Genomic DNA, 14,170 nt, shown 5'->3' on the forward strand with positions numbered 1-14,170 from the left:
ATTATAGCTGAATGTTATTTTCTATATAAAGGTCAAAACCTTGTTATTAAACAAAATCACTGTGTATTTGGATTGTTACTGCCCAATCTATTTCATCATAAAGATTTTCAGTATTTAGTGAAAATATTTTCCCAGTAGATAATCAAGAATAATCATGAAGTGTGGCAAAGGAGAAAATGAAACCACTTGTGCCTTTGGAAGTGATGCTAAAAGGCAAACATGGGCATAAAATATACTAAAGAGACAGCTAGATAGATTACAGCTTCATTCCCACATCTGTTCCTTTTCTCTTATTCTCAAGTTTTAGATGAAACTCATCCATCCTCTACAATAGAAAAATGCCACAACAGAGGCAACAAAGCAAGCAAGCAGTACATTGCAACAAGCAAGTATCTGCCCTTTACAAGAGAGCAACACAGCCACCAGGTGAGCTGTAAAGCAGACAAACTGAGTTCTAATTGTACACCTACAAAAACTACAAATAAACCCAGGAGACAGCTCTCTGGGACAGGTATTGTCACAGTGCAAGAGCACTGAAAAACATCCCAAGGTAACAACACAAGTGAAACTGAAATTAGTTCTGTTTGTTCTTGAGTTGGCATCAGTGTTTCTCCAATTCCAGTAACTAACGCAAGGAACTAAATACAACTTAAATTTGAAGACCTCAATTGGCAGGACTCTGGCTACAGAAAAATACCTTGCAGTAGGAACAAATGACAGGTACCAGTGCCAGGGCTGTTGCAAGGCAGCAGCTGAAACATGCAGGAAATAACACTAAATGACTGAACAGAATCACCTGTTCTCCTTGGTATAGGCTTAGCTGTAACATGGGACTGTCCCATGGATACTACCAGTGTTCAGAGTAACTTACTCAGAATGCAAAGCACTTCAAAACAGAAACAGAAAGAAATACAACATGTGATAAAGGAATTCCTTTATATTATTGACATTGATGAACAAGTAGATATATCATTTTTTCTTTAACCCCAAACTTATCCTCAAGGCCTCTGTTTCCCATTTCAGTACAAGATACAATCACAGCCAGATAAACACTGACACAAATTCAATTTTGTACAAAATTAAGCACTAAAATAATGTAGAAATCCTGAAATACACTCAGTGACACTCTAAGCATTACAGTTGCAGTAACTATTAATCAACAAGAAGAAGCAGCTGCATGGAAACATTAGCTATTAAATTGATTAACGTTTAAAAAAGAGAGGTCAGTAATACACTGTATCTACAAACTCCATATTAATAATTTAAGTTTATGAGTTGAAAAACTGCACCTCTGGAAGTCCTCTTGTAATACATTCCCCTTGAATAGCATTCAGTACTTTTCAATAGCATCCTGAGTGTTAGGCAGAAAAGCAACTTCAAGTGATTCATTAGCAGTTCACTGCTTGGAATAATTGTACCAAACATTTGTAAAATTAAGACAAGCAGTAAGATGGAAATCATGTCAAAGAAATAGGTAGAAAATTAAAACATTTGACCACTGAAATTCAAGGCAGAGAATACTCAGTAGCAATGAATTGCATTCTTTCTGGTTTGAAAAACAAAGTAATAACACAGAATCTGCACTTTCTTTTAAGATATTAAGATCCTTCTGGTTATGGATTACTCGGGTACTTTGTTGCAAGGGACTACTTGCTAAAGGAGCCAGCACTACAAAAGAGAATATGAAGCCTTCTAAGCTAGCAATAAGACTAACATCATGGAACAAGGTAACAAAGCGATACGAAAATGTACTAGTCTGCTTACGAACAAACTAAGTTTCTAGAACTGAGCTTGTATCAAAAATGCTGAATCAGACAAGACATGAGGACAAGAGTCTGTACTAACATGCCTCTGCTCTGAGCAGTGAAAGACCAGAAGCTCAGAAGGGAAGCTAAATCTATTCTTTTAAATGGTTAAATGATATACCTTGTCCAGCAAATTAAATACAAAGTTTCATGAATGCCATAAAGACAAATACTGAAAAATGTTAGAATTATACAGAAAAGAAGGATTTTATAACTAGAGTATATCTATTAAGTTTCTTTGATCTGAATTCACAGATCAGTCCTCACAACAAATCTGAATCCTAGATTAAAAGTTGCAGCATTTCCTTACAGAAAAATAAATTAACATTAGACAGGGTTAAAGAGGCAAAGAAAAGAAAGATGACCCACACACAGCATCGAGGCAGTTCAGAAGAACCATTTTACCATGGAAGATGACATTATGCATAGCAAGAAATCTATAATCTTTTGGTTGATCAATACAGGTATGTTCACATTCTGAAAACACTTTTAACCTCCCATTTTCAAAAGAAGTGCAGTGTAACAAGAAGGAGAAGGTATGAAGAGACAAAACATTTCTTGAATTAACTACTGCTTTGTAAAATACATCACTTTTGTAACACGGATGAAAAGGAGACCAGAAACAGAATAAGACTACGCTACTTTGGATGAAATTTACAAACTCTAGCACAGAAAAAATCTGCTGCTTTACTACCTACTTTTATATTTCCAATCCAGATGGGTTTTCATCCACCTGGCAGAAACTGAAGGAAAACACTCCTCTGCACAGCTTCATTGTAGACTCCATCATATGAGACACCTAAGCAGCTGCCAGAGCTAAAAACCACTCCTCTGCCTGCTGAACAAATACACTTGTATTCTTGCCTGATCTGTTGTTAACTTCTCAGCTAGAGCTCACCATATTTTTGGTGGTTATCCCTTTCACGCCACTGCAAGAGTCATAGAACTCTCTCTTTCAACTAACTTTTCTATTACAAGAGCATACCTTCTCTCTCTCAGTAATGTAAACAGCATTTGTTTGATGCTCTGAACTTATCTGAAGCAATATAATCTTACTGAAAAAAAATTACAGTAATATACTCTGCTAATGGGTAACTTTTTCTAAACATTTGTATCTCACCTTTGACAGAAGCAATTTCACACAGGAAACATGGCCCTCATAGACTGCTGATAGGAGTGGTGTAATATTGTGTTTGTCTGGAGCCTGTAAATTGAGACACAGTTATTTGAAGAACTATTTCACACAGCATTAAAAGGTTTCGCTTAATCTTTTAGTTTTGTCTTGCCAACAGCAAAATGAAGTCAAAGATTTAAAAATATTTTCCAGAAATGCGTTCCTTCACAATTTTTTATTCCTTTTTTAAAGATAAAAGATAAAAGTTGTGGCAAAGTCATGGCATAAAAGCAGTTATGGAACAGTAAGATATTTCTTCCTTAAATCTCCTTAGTATCCAAAAGTTCACGTTCGTATTTGGTTGGTTGGGATTTTTTATTTTTTTATTTTTTATTTTTTGGCAAATGACAGAAATTGCAATGTTTCACGTGAGAAGTTGTCATGATTTTGTAATTTTTGCTACTGGTATTTCACATCATAACACCATGTGAAGCACAGAGAAGAACTACACACCCCAGAGGACCTCAAGGTCAGAGAGGGAAATATGTCATGGAAGTGATGCTCGCTCTCTCTCCAACTGCCTGGCAGCGGGTGTGGGTGTGCTACCAAGCCGTGGTGCCTTCAGTTTCAAAGTAGGCTTCTCGGTCTTTTGAAACTCCATTTAAATTAGATTGTAATTAGTAAAATAAGTTTTCCTCCTTAGATTGTTGCCGCTTCTCTGTTTGCTTCCTTGAGCCCAGCTCCCATCTCCCTACCCCTTTCCCTTTTTTCCCTCCCCATTTGTCAGGGGCCGGGGGCTCACAGGCCTACTACCTCCAACCCTTTCCCCCCCATCACAGACATTGATTGATCTAGTTAACTCCGTGACAGTACCCTTAATTTTTCCATTTCTCAGACATTCTAGTTTCAGAAATCTGCTTTGGCCTGAAACATCCTCCAGGCCTTCTTTTCTCTAAACTACAGTCCTGGAAAGGATAAGAAAAGGAGCAAATGAAACATTCTTATTTTTCCTCCATTTTATGATGAACTAGGTGCACTCCTGAGGAAATTCTTATCGTTCCAGGTAACTACAAAAAGTTTGAGACATTCTGTAGATGTCTTGTACATTAATTTTCATATAGGTGTTCTAAAGCACAGAATTTGGAATGCATGGTTAAAGCATTTAGAAATTTCAGGTAATGGAGGACTATACTGTTTTGAAGAGTCATAAAGCTCAGGAAAGTCTTTTAACGACACAAAGCCATGCAGGTGTCTCAAACAGATCAATTAAATGTGAACAGAGAAAAACACCAATTAAGCAGAATTAGTCCTGTCACGGTCAAGGATGTATTATAATGTTGGAAAGGACTCCAAAAGACAGATTCATTAAGTGTTCTATACTATCTTTATTTAGATGCAATTGCTAGTTTTATCTTTCTAGTAACTGTCAAAATTAATAGTTTTCCCAATATGTGTCCAAAGATGTTAGAACATTTATTAAATGCAATTTTAATCTTCTAAACTTTAGGAGACTACCTCTCAAGCATTCTTATATATATCAAATTGCTTGATTTCATCTAATTCTTCCAGTAATCCACTAAGCACTTGCCTCTTATGTGAGGGAAAAAAAAAACAACCAAACAAACACAACCATATATGACTCTAAATTTTGATGTACATACATTAATATCAGCTCCTTTCAATAGCAGAAATTCCAGTATCTCAAGCTGCCCACAGTCTGCTGCATAGTGAAGAGGCTTCCTCCCACCTTCAAGTGTCCGGTTGACATCTTCACCCTTCAATGTAAACAACAACTCATAAGTAAATTAAGAATTATTACATCAAAAAGAGCCTGAAAAGAAAAATAAAAAATCCAACAACTTTTAATTTGCTAAAGAAAGTTCCATTCAAAAATTTAAGGCATCACCTAGCAAAAAAATAAAAATTAAGTTCCTTGATTTCCTTTCCTTCTTCAGTTGCACAAATAAGACCGTGACAGCTTCAGCTCTTCAACCACTGAAGTTCTGCACACAGGGAAGTCACATGCACAGAACTAAGTCATCATCATAATTACTAGCAAGTGAGTACAGACCATCCATAATCCAAAATCCAACTGTAATTCTGTAACAGGATGGAAAGTACCACGAAAACAGTGGGGTGGCAAAGTCTTCGGCTACAGCAAATGAGAACGAGCCCAAATGCAGCAGCTGTAGACACAGAAACAAACAAAAAGGCCTCAGGTAGGCAGGGATCTCCAGCAAGATTCCCTTGCCTTCACTGCCAACCATGGCTCCACCCCTTCCAATCACCAAGGTGCATTACATGCACCTGAGCTCCCCTGGGTTGACCCTGCCCTCCACCAGGTGCTCAGTCACTGTTTTAGGCCATGGCTTAGCATTTCCACTACATCAATTAAGAAACTTCCCACTCTATTTTATAAGTAGCATTATTTAATATTATGGAATAGGCAGATGCAAAGAGGTCTGAAAACAGCCAACCAACTCACGATAAAGGACTCTACATTCTAACGTCACTCATACTTGTGGGTTGAGACATGTCTTAAGGCTGCCTAAGTGAAATTTAATTTACTGAGTGTATAATCAGCTCTGTTTCTTCACCTTCAGTTGTGCAACTAAGGACAAAACTGATTTGCTGCACCTCAGTGACCAGGAGTTACTAAATACCAAATACTGGCAGGCTACGTAGTAACTTCTTGTTCATCTGTGCAAACGAGCTTAGTATTTTGAATTGCAGCTAAATTTAGCATGTTACCTCAAGTTTTTTGCCTCCACAGAAAAACAGTAAAAAAATTTCAGCTGCAGCACAAACTCAACAGTTCTCTGTAGAACCCCTGTAATACTCTTAGATTGTTTCAAAATTCTTAAAGTTCAAATAACAGAGAGAAATGCATCCTGCAGGATCTCTTCTGAGAGCAGAACGGTAGGCTGTCAGAAAAGAAATCTTATTCTGTATTTGATACTCTATATTGTCACAATTCTATACTGGAGGCTAGGCAATTCCCTTCTCCTTTCCAAATGGTTATCTGACTCTTTCCATAAAACTCCCCATAAAAGTCAAAGCAAATGTTTAACTTCAAGTGTGTAACTAGAATACTTTACATTTTCTGGTCTCAGAAATCAGGACTCTGCTCTTACCCTACTGAATGTTCCGGCTTCAAAGCAGTATGATGAAAAAAACCTACAGGTTTTTACCAATCAACAGCTTCTGAAGAATGCTGGACATCAGGAAAAATAAGGTTAGTTTTACTATTACGTATGTTCTTCAGAACAATAACGTGTTGCACCTCTGAACAGTCCATCAGAGCTTCAGCTTGGATACTCAGCAGTCTACAGTACTATGTGAAATCCCAGTAAGACCAAGCCCAACTGTGACAAATTACTTGCTAAATAGTGTTATCAGCTCCACAAGTCTGGTGATGCATCTCCTCCTTTACTTTGCTAAACTGCAGGACAAATTACTGGCAAGGGAATGTTAACCATTGTGTTCCAATAAATTATAAAAATACATCATTCAGATCACAGTACATTAACAGCATACAAATAGTCACATCAGTCTGAAAGGCACCTAAGCTAAGTGTGCTGCTTCCTTAACCAGTAAATTAAACTTTACTCATTCCTATTTACATCTCACCACTTCCTGTCAATTTTAAAACAACTGGCATTTGAATAGCACAGGATGTTTGCAGATACTCCTAAAACACCTGTAACATCTGTCACATGCAAAGACACAGTAAATAAGGGGATAAAGGAGAAGGACAAACAAGCTCTAACTCTGGAGACTGTACAAAGTAAAGCAACAAAGTTCATGTTCAAGAGAATTCTTTGTACTGTAGAGTCATTATGTTTTAAAATTACGAAAGTTCAAAGCTCATCTTTTTTAAGCTGATAAATGCTTGGCTTCTTGACTTACACTAAAGGATGTTTTTCTTTTCACATAATACACAACGGATCCTTCAGCTCTCTCCTACACTAGATACATGAAAAAATCCTGCTGGACAATGAACTTAAATGTCATCCAAGCAGCAAGTTTCTTAAGTTGCCCTTACAGATGATTAAAGATTGTTTACATAGGTAAGTACCTAGCAGACACTGCAAAGATATCCCAGAATGAGACCATATAGATTTGAGTAATAGCATTAAGGAAGTATAGCAGCAGCATACAAACCCAAACTATAGGTCTAAAATATTTTAGCTGGAATCAGCTGATAATATACACATCATATGTACATATGATGCAAATTGGTATAACATTGGTGCCAAAGACAGCTCCAACAAGCTTTTTACCTGGCTAGACAGTGTTGTAGAACACGTCAAACATCCTAGATGATATTGTCAAAGATCATCTAAACAAGATGCTATTCTCCTTTAAATGCAAGACTGTGGGTGTTGCTTTTTGTCTTCAATGAATACATACTCAAGGTTGGGTTTTCTTGTTCTTCCATTTGAAGTAACTCTGTTCAGCTATCAGGTAGAGATGTTGAGTTATATGGGCAAATGGGTTCTCAGCTTCGAAAGACTGGTGAGAAATGACAGACTACATTTTGCATAGCAAACATTTTGTGTATATAGTACTACTCCAAAAAAGTAAATATGCACTAGAGAAGTCAACTTTCTAGGATAGAGTTGCAAATTCACTAACAATTGTGCAAATGCTAGTACAAAGCTGGGGAAGGAATCTGACCTTGCACACAGAAACGATCACCTATTTTAATGACTTTCTAGAATGCACTGAGTTCACTTAGTTAGAATTGAGGCTACGACTGGCACAAACTAATGTTCTTTGCTGGTCAAAGACCGAGGTCACCATCTACTTAGTAACATTAAAAACCAGTTCAGCGCATGAAATATGAGAACCAGCAGTTAGCAGGTATCTGCTTTAATCCTCTCTATTAACATTTGATTACAGGTAAAGAAAAGCCTCTCTCTGAATCTCCAATTACTAAGCAAGAAAGGATGTAAGACGTTTACAACACAGTCATCTCATGTTCTACTTAGAAGACTCACATACACAAATAGTAGATGCTTCATTTAGGACTTTAAGTAACAGCTTTAGATGAAAACTGGCTATCAACACTCAATGAAAAAGGAAAACAAAATTTAAAATATTTTATAAGTTCTCTCTGCTTTTAAAATAACTAATCATAAAGACCTCTGAAAGCAACTACCACATTCGTTTCCTGTAGTGGAGCAATTAAATCCATAAAGAGACCTGTTTCAACTAATTTCTTAAGTGAATACTGTCAAAATTACTTACTCCTAATTCTTCCACTAACCTCTATACAAGGCCTTGTTGTGAAATAAGCTTAATTTGAAATCTCAACTTCCAGTTGAAACTGTCCAGTGTTTTTGAACAACATCAAATAGATTGTTAGAAGAAAACAGAGCAATCATAGAATAAAAAAAAGTTCAGAAGAAATCTCAAAAGAATTAGTACAGTCTCCTGCCCAAAGCAGAGCTATCCTCAAAATTCAATCACGGCCCTGTCCATTTCATTTCTGGAAAAAAAACCACCTCACAGAACCCTCTATACAACATCATCTACTTCACTAAGGTAGTGGTTACTTTTATAATTGCTTCTGTACAGTTTCCTTTGTTGAAGCTTGTAATCTCTGCAACTTGTACTACAGTTGAGCATCTCTGTGTAAATCCAGTTCCATTTTACTATACCCCTGTATTTAATACCAGAAAGCTGCTATTAATCTCCTTTCTAAAGTTACTTCTTCAAATTGAAGAACCATTGTCCTTATGTATCATATGATCTGATCCTCCTCTCAACATCAACATGTGGCCCCCCTCTGACCTCACTCCAGTTCACATCTCTTATAGCAAAGAACACCAAGCAGTCTGTACACACCACTCCTGATGTGGTCTTAGCGGTGCTGACAAGGAAATTGTCACTTCTCTCAATCTCGCTGGACTCTCCTCTCAAACCACTGGACTTCTTTTGACCTTTGGTTGCTGAAGGCCAGCTGCACACCCTGCAAAATCAGTGCTATTTGTGTTCTCTCTGGGAAGCGGTTTTTACAGAATGAGCCCCCACCTTGTATCAACAGGTGAAAGTTATTCCATTCCAAACAAAATTTGCCACAATTTGAGGTTCTGTCAATGTATTTTTGAAGTCCCACTGAGCAGCAGTTCTACTTTCCATGTTATAAACCAGTTCCCCTCAGCCTAATGACATCTGCTAATCTGAAAAAGGTATATTTCAATCACTATTTCAGCAACTGAGTAACATATTATAAAGTATCAGCCCAACCTTATAGCCAGGCCCCCCCACCCCCCCCACAAAAAAAAGGAAAAAAAGAACAAAAGGTGAATAACAACTACTTATTCAGAGCAACATAACTATTTAGGTTGAAATGATCTTCAATAGGTCTTAATCTAATCTCCTGCTTCAAGCAAGATCCAAACTGGATTTAAAATTAGGCTGTTCAGGAATGGGTCTAGTCAGGCCTTGCAACTCCTAACAACATTGTTCAGAATCACTATCCCAGTACTTAGTTATATATAATGGAATTTGATTGCATTCAAATGATTCCCTCCCTCCCCCTCCCCATTTCTACTACAATTAAAAAAAAAAAGAACAACACAAAACAGAGAAAACAATTGGGTTATCAGGCACGTTTTGCTCTTGTTAATCTGTGCTGGCTGTTCCTAATCACTCTCACGGATCTGGAAAAATCTTCTAGGATAGTATGTTGCACAGTCATTCCAAAGACTGCAGCAAGGCTGAGCAGTCTACTGCTTTGATCTTCTCGCCCTGTTGGAAGATTAGTATGACCTGTGGAAGATTAGTATGACATGTTTTGAGTTCTTTTTCAGTCACTGGAAACTGTTACTACTTGACATGGCTAAAAGTTCAAAGTGGGAAGATGGTAAAAAGTGACTTTATAATGTCAGTACTTCTGGTTGCACAGATTTGTGCAAACCCAGTTTAGGAGATTTCTAACTCACTAACCACAAAAAAAGATCACTCTAACCCAGACTCTGAGCTGGGCACAAGAACCTACAAGACCTGACAGCAGAACTTAGAAGAAATGAAGAGGAAAACTGCATGGACTCAAGAGGCAGGCCAACATATTCCTTGCTCTATCTTTTCCTGTCAATAAAACTATACAAATGCTGCTACTGCCTCATGCCCTTTTCCAGTTTAACAATAGCAAAGTCTTGGCTTTCCCAGTTCCATCTGTGTCAGAGAAAGCTACTAGATTCTTTGTATCAAAGCTCAATTAATTTAGTATTGGTTTTTCCTGTGTAATGTACAGAATTCCACCACTCCTAGCCACAGTTTGATTATTCCCATCCTTACATGAATGACAGGGCTGAATGAATTCAGTGAAGCATCTAATAAGTCTGAGAATTCACTTGAACACCTTTCCAAACGAACGTTCCTTCATCTGATTCACCACTTGGCACTTGAACACACCAGAAATAAGTAGCTGGGATTTACACTACAGTTCCACAACAGGAATAGAAACTGAAACTGGTGACCTCATTAAATCCTATTGCATAGGTTAACTGTATTAGTATAGCAATATCTGTAATGCTGATGGCATTAAAATGCTCTTTCAGATTTAGAAACAACTCCATATCCCCATCTGCGCTTATACGATCATGCAGAAATAATTGTCTCCCTATTTCACACATTCCTTTCCTTGTGATTTTAATTAAGAAAACTAGTTTCCGTGCACTCAGATGTCCTCAAAACGTAGGAAAGAATCCTATAGGAACTGCATTAGAGTAATTCTAGTCCCCATTGCCTTGAGAAAAGACAGACTCACTATACAGTCTGTTTCATTTCATATTCATAATATCTTAGCATAAAAAGGGTTATTAGATAACAAGAGTATCAGATAATTACATTTTAGATAAAGGAATAACTTCATTGTTGTCACTTGAACAATAAATAGGAAGAGTGAGAAATCATCCTTCTGTAAAGAAAAGTTAAAATCCTAAGGATGAAATACTTGGAAAGATCTTATTGAATCTTGAGAATGCTGCTTACAGACACGCTCAACATTTTACTGTCTTTCCCACAAGCCTTTGTCCACACAAGCTAAATTTGTTTTTAATATTCAACAAATAGATGAACTGAGATACGGTTTACCAGCAACATTTCAAACCAATCCCAATGTACAGATCTATAGTAAAAGACAATAATAATTCAACTCACGGAAAACAGCAGCATCTCAGGTTCTGAACATTCACATTCCCTGAGTGTAAGAACAATAAACAAATAGTAGTGGACAGAAAAGTTAAATGTAGGTATACTGTATTTTTTTGTTTCTTTGCCACATGATGGTGTATGGCCCAAGTATATCAGAAGCACGGCCTGTGACATTCCTTTATGTTAGCAACATTCTGCACTTTACAAGAGCATGGAGTTAAATTCCTCCAGGAATTCCATGCCAGAAAAAAAAAAAAAACAAAAAACAAACATTTGAAAACAAACAGGTGAATTTCCAAACAGCATCTGCTTTTTAAGTTGATGTGATGCCTTTTAAATAGAATTCCTTGTGGCTAGCTGTGTAAACTCTGATACACAGCCAATAATGATGGAGGTGATCTCCTCCACCTGGGAAGTAAAATCTTTCTTATACTTCAATATTTTGAACCCGGAAGTGTTCTAATTAAAAATACCATTGTCAGTTGTCCCCATTTAATTTTAACCGTGTAATGTGAAACCAGTACGATTAAGCTGTAATTTACATTGTTGAAAAAAATCCAAAGCCAGATTTTGCCATAAAATAGCCTACTCTGGTATCCACTGAATGAAACTTCTTTCCTTGCAACTCAAGCCACATCTAAACCATTGCCTAAAGAGTAAGCTTTGTATTTTTAAGTGGAATACAGATAACATGAGCTTTGAAAGCATGTAAGAGTGACATTTGCCTGAAGGAAAAACAAATTTGTACAAAACTGACCTGGAGAATGGAGGAAAACAATAAAACCCATAGCAATAAAACTAATATATACTCAAACAGGGTTTATCTGACAACCTTGTCTTCTTGCAATGAGAGGTGGGGGAGAGAACTGCTGTGTATTACTCTTCCTCCAATTCTCCCTTTTTTTCCCTGTGAAAGTTTCAGTCAGTCCATATCCCTTCATTCATTCCCCAATATAACTTCTTCAAGATTCATTCATGTGAGTAAAGGCTATTATTAAATAAAGTAATTAAAAAAATGTCCCCTAAGTACACTCCAAAAATAAAAGTTATCATGATAATCCCATTTATATTCTGAAAATAGCCATATTTTAAGAACATGTCAAAGTTTAGAGTTTAACTCATGTTTCAGTTGCGTGCTGTTAGCCTTTCCAACTGTTTAGTGCTGTCACTTCTTAGTTATGTGGCTCACTTAACCCAAAACAACTCTTTCTAGCACACTCTTTCTCATCCCCTTGATTGAAAACAACTTTTAGGACAATAATGCAAAAACAACTGAAGGAAAAAACCCGTTTTCTACATACTTTTATTCTTCAATCAGTTAATGATAAGTGAAAACTTCTGCCCTTATTCTACTTGCTCAAACAGTAGAAACATAAGATGCTATACCCAACCACAGGTCATTAATACTTGAGGTAGCAAGAGGAAATACAAACACTACACTTCCTGAGATGTGACTAATAATCTAAAAATATAACAGTTCAATTCTACATGCTTGTGAGTTTACTGACCCACTGAATCACAGACTCATTGAATCACAGACTATTTAAGGCTGAAAGGCAACTCTGGAGGTTATCTAGTCCAACATCTCAAGATCGGCCCCATTAGATCAGGTTCCTCAGGACACTGAACAGCTGAGACCCACGTATCTATGAAGACTGACAATTCCACAAACTCTAGGCAGTCTTTTTCAGACCTAGATCATCCTCACAGTTAAGTTACATAAAGGGGGAAAAATACTTATTTTTTTCATATTCCAGTTGGAATGGTTGCCTCTTACATCTTTATTGCACACCTAAATGCAACTTTTTTTGTACCCATTCTTGGCATAGAAAGACAATGAAACCTTCCTGCACGATCTTGCCTCTGGACAAGTTCCAGTACATCAACACCTTACTTGAACTAGTAAGAATCAGACAAAGTACTTAGATGCAGACTTTGAAATGCCTGGGAGAAGAGAACACATTTTCCCACATATGCTGGCTTCTTGCTTTCTAATGCAGGCTAGTATGTGGCTCACCTTCAACAACATAAGAAAATAATGTGAACTTACCTGCAGTTTGATGTCCAACAGAACCCTGAAGTCCTTTTCTGAAAAGCTCCAACCTAACTAATTACTCCCCAGCTTGTACAGTTTTATGGGTTTATTGCTTTCTAAACTATTGTTCTGACTGTTAAAAGGCATTCCATTGCCAAGGACATAACAAAGGCATTAAGTAGTACCACTAAAACTAACTCCTAATGGACACCACTGGTAGATAAGCACCACTTAAAAGTAACGCTGCTGTTCACAACCCTTTTGAGTCCAATAGTTCAGCCAATTTTCCACCAACCTTACAGTTCACTTACCTAGTTCACATATTACAGACCTTGACACGATCTCTCTCCGTACCCTTGTAGCAAAGGTCTTGCTAAACAAGAAGGAAGACTTGCTCCATAGCCTTCAGAGACTGAAGTTAAGCAGACTAGTCTTTAGTTTTGCACACCTTCCTTCTCACTGCTCTTCAAGTGATATGTTTACTTTCTGAGAATCATCAACAGCATTCGTCTCCCCAGACACCACAGTCTATCAGTGATGACAACAAACAGCTTTACAAAGACAACAGATAGGTCCCTCAGCACCTTTTATCCATTGCACATTTCATCCCATGTACAGATGTATATCCAGCTTGCTTCTAAGCCCTTCCCTAACTCCATCTTCCAATGATATCGAAAGTACTCCATTGCCATAGACTCTCTACATAGGCTATGGGTTTTGAGAGGCCTTGCAAATAAGAAGAGAAGCAAAAAAGGCCTTTACATATTTACCACTAGGCCTTCAGCCCCACTAAACAGTTGATCCACATCCTCCTTTGCCTTTTTTTTTTTTTTTTTAAAGAAAAAGAAAAAAATACTAGCCTTTTCTAATACCCTTCAGACTCCTTGCTAGTTTCGATGTCAGCTGAACTTTGATTTTCACATCTTTACCCCACCACTGTACATTTGTGCAACATCCCTGCATTCCTTCTAGTAGACCATTTTGTTCTCACCTTCTATTGAGCTGTTACAGATTCTTCAAAATACATGACTACAGCCATATTTTGCGTTT

General features: G+C 37.2%; 1 protein-coding gene across 1 annotated transcript in view; it reads right to left on the reverse strand.

Moving 5' to 3' along the window:
* Nucleotides 1–14,170, reverse strand: part of MTPN (myotrophin) — a 39,030-nt gene that overhangs the window by 9,935 nt on the left and 14,925 nt on the right. The window contains exons 2-3 of the mRNA XM_015866477.2: nt 4,581–4,694; nt 2,926–3,009 (exon numbers count right to left, since the gene is read on the reverse strand). Of these exons, the coding sequence (XP_015721963.1) occupies nt 2,926–3,009; nt 4,581–4,694 (198 nt within the window). The remainder of the gene's footprint in view (nt 1–2,925; nt 3,010–4,580; nt 4,695–14,170) is intronic.

This window comes from Coturnix japonica, chromosome 1 (assembly GCF_054131305.1).
Source record: "Coturnix japonica strain WE chromosome 1, WE-NBRP24, whole genome shotgun sequence".
NCBI lineage: Eukaryota > Metazoa > Chordata > Aves > Galliformes > Phasianidae > Coturnix > Coturnix japonica.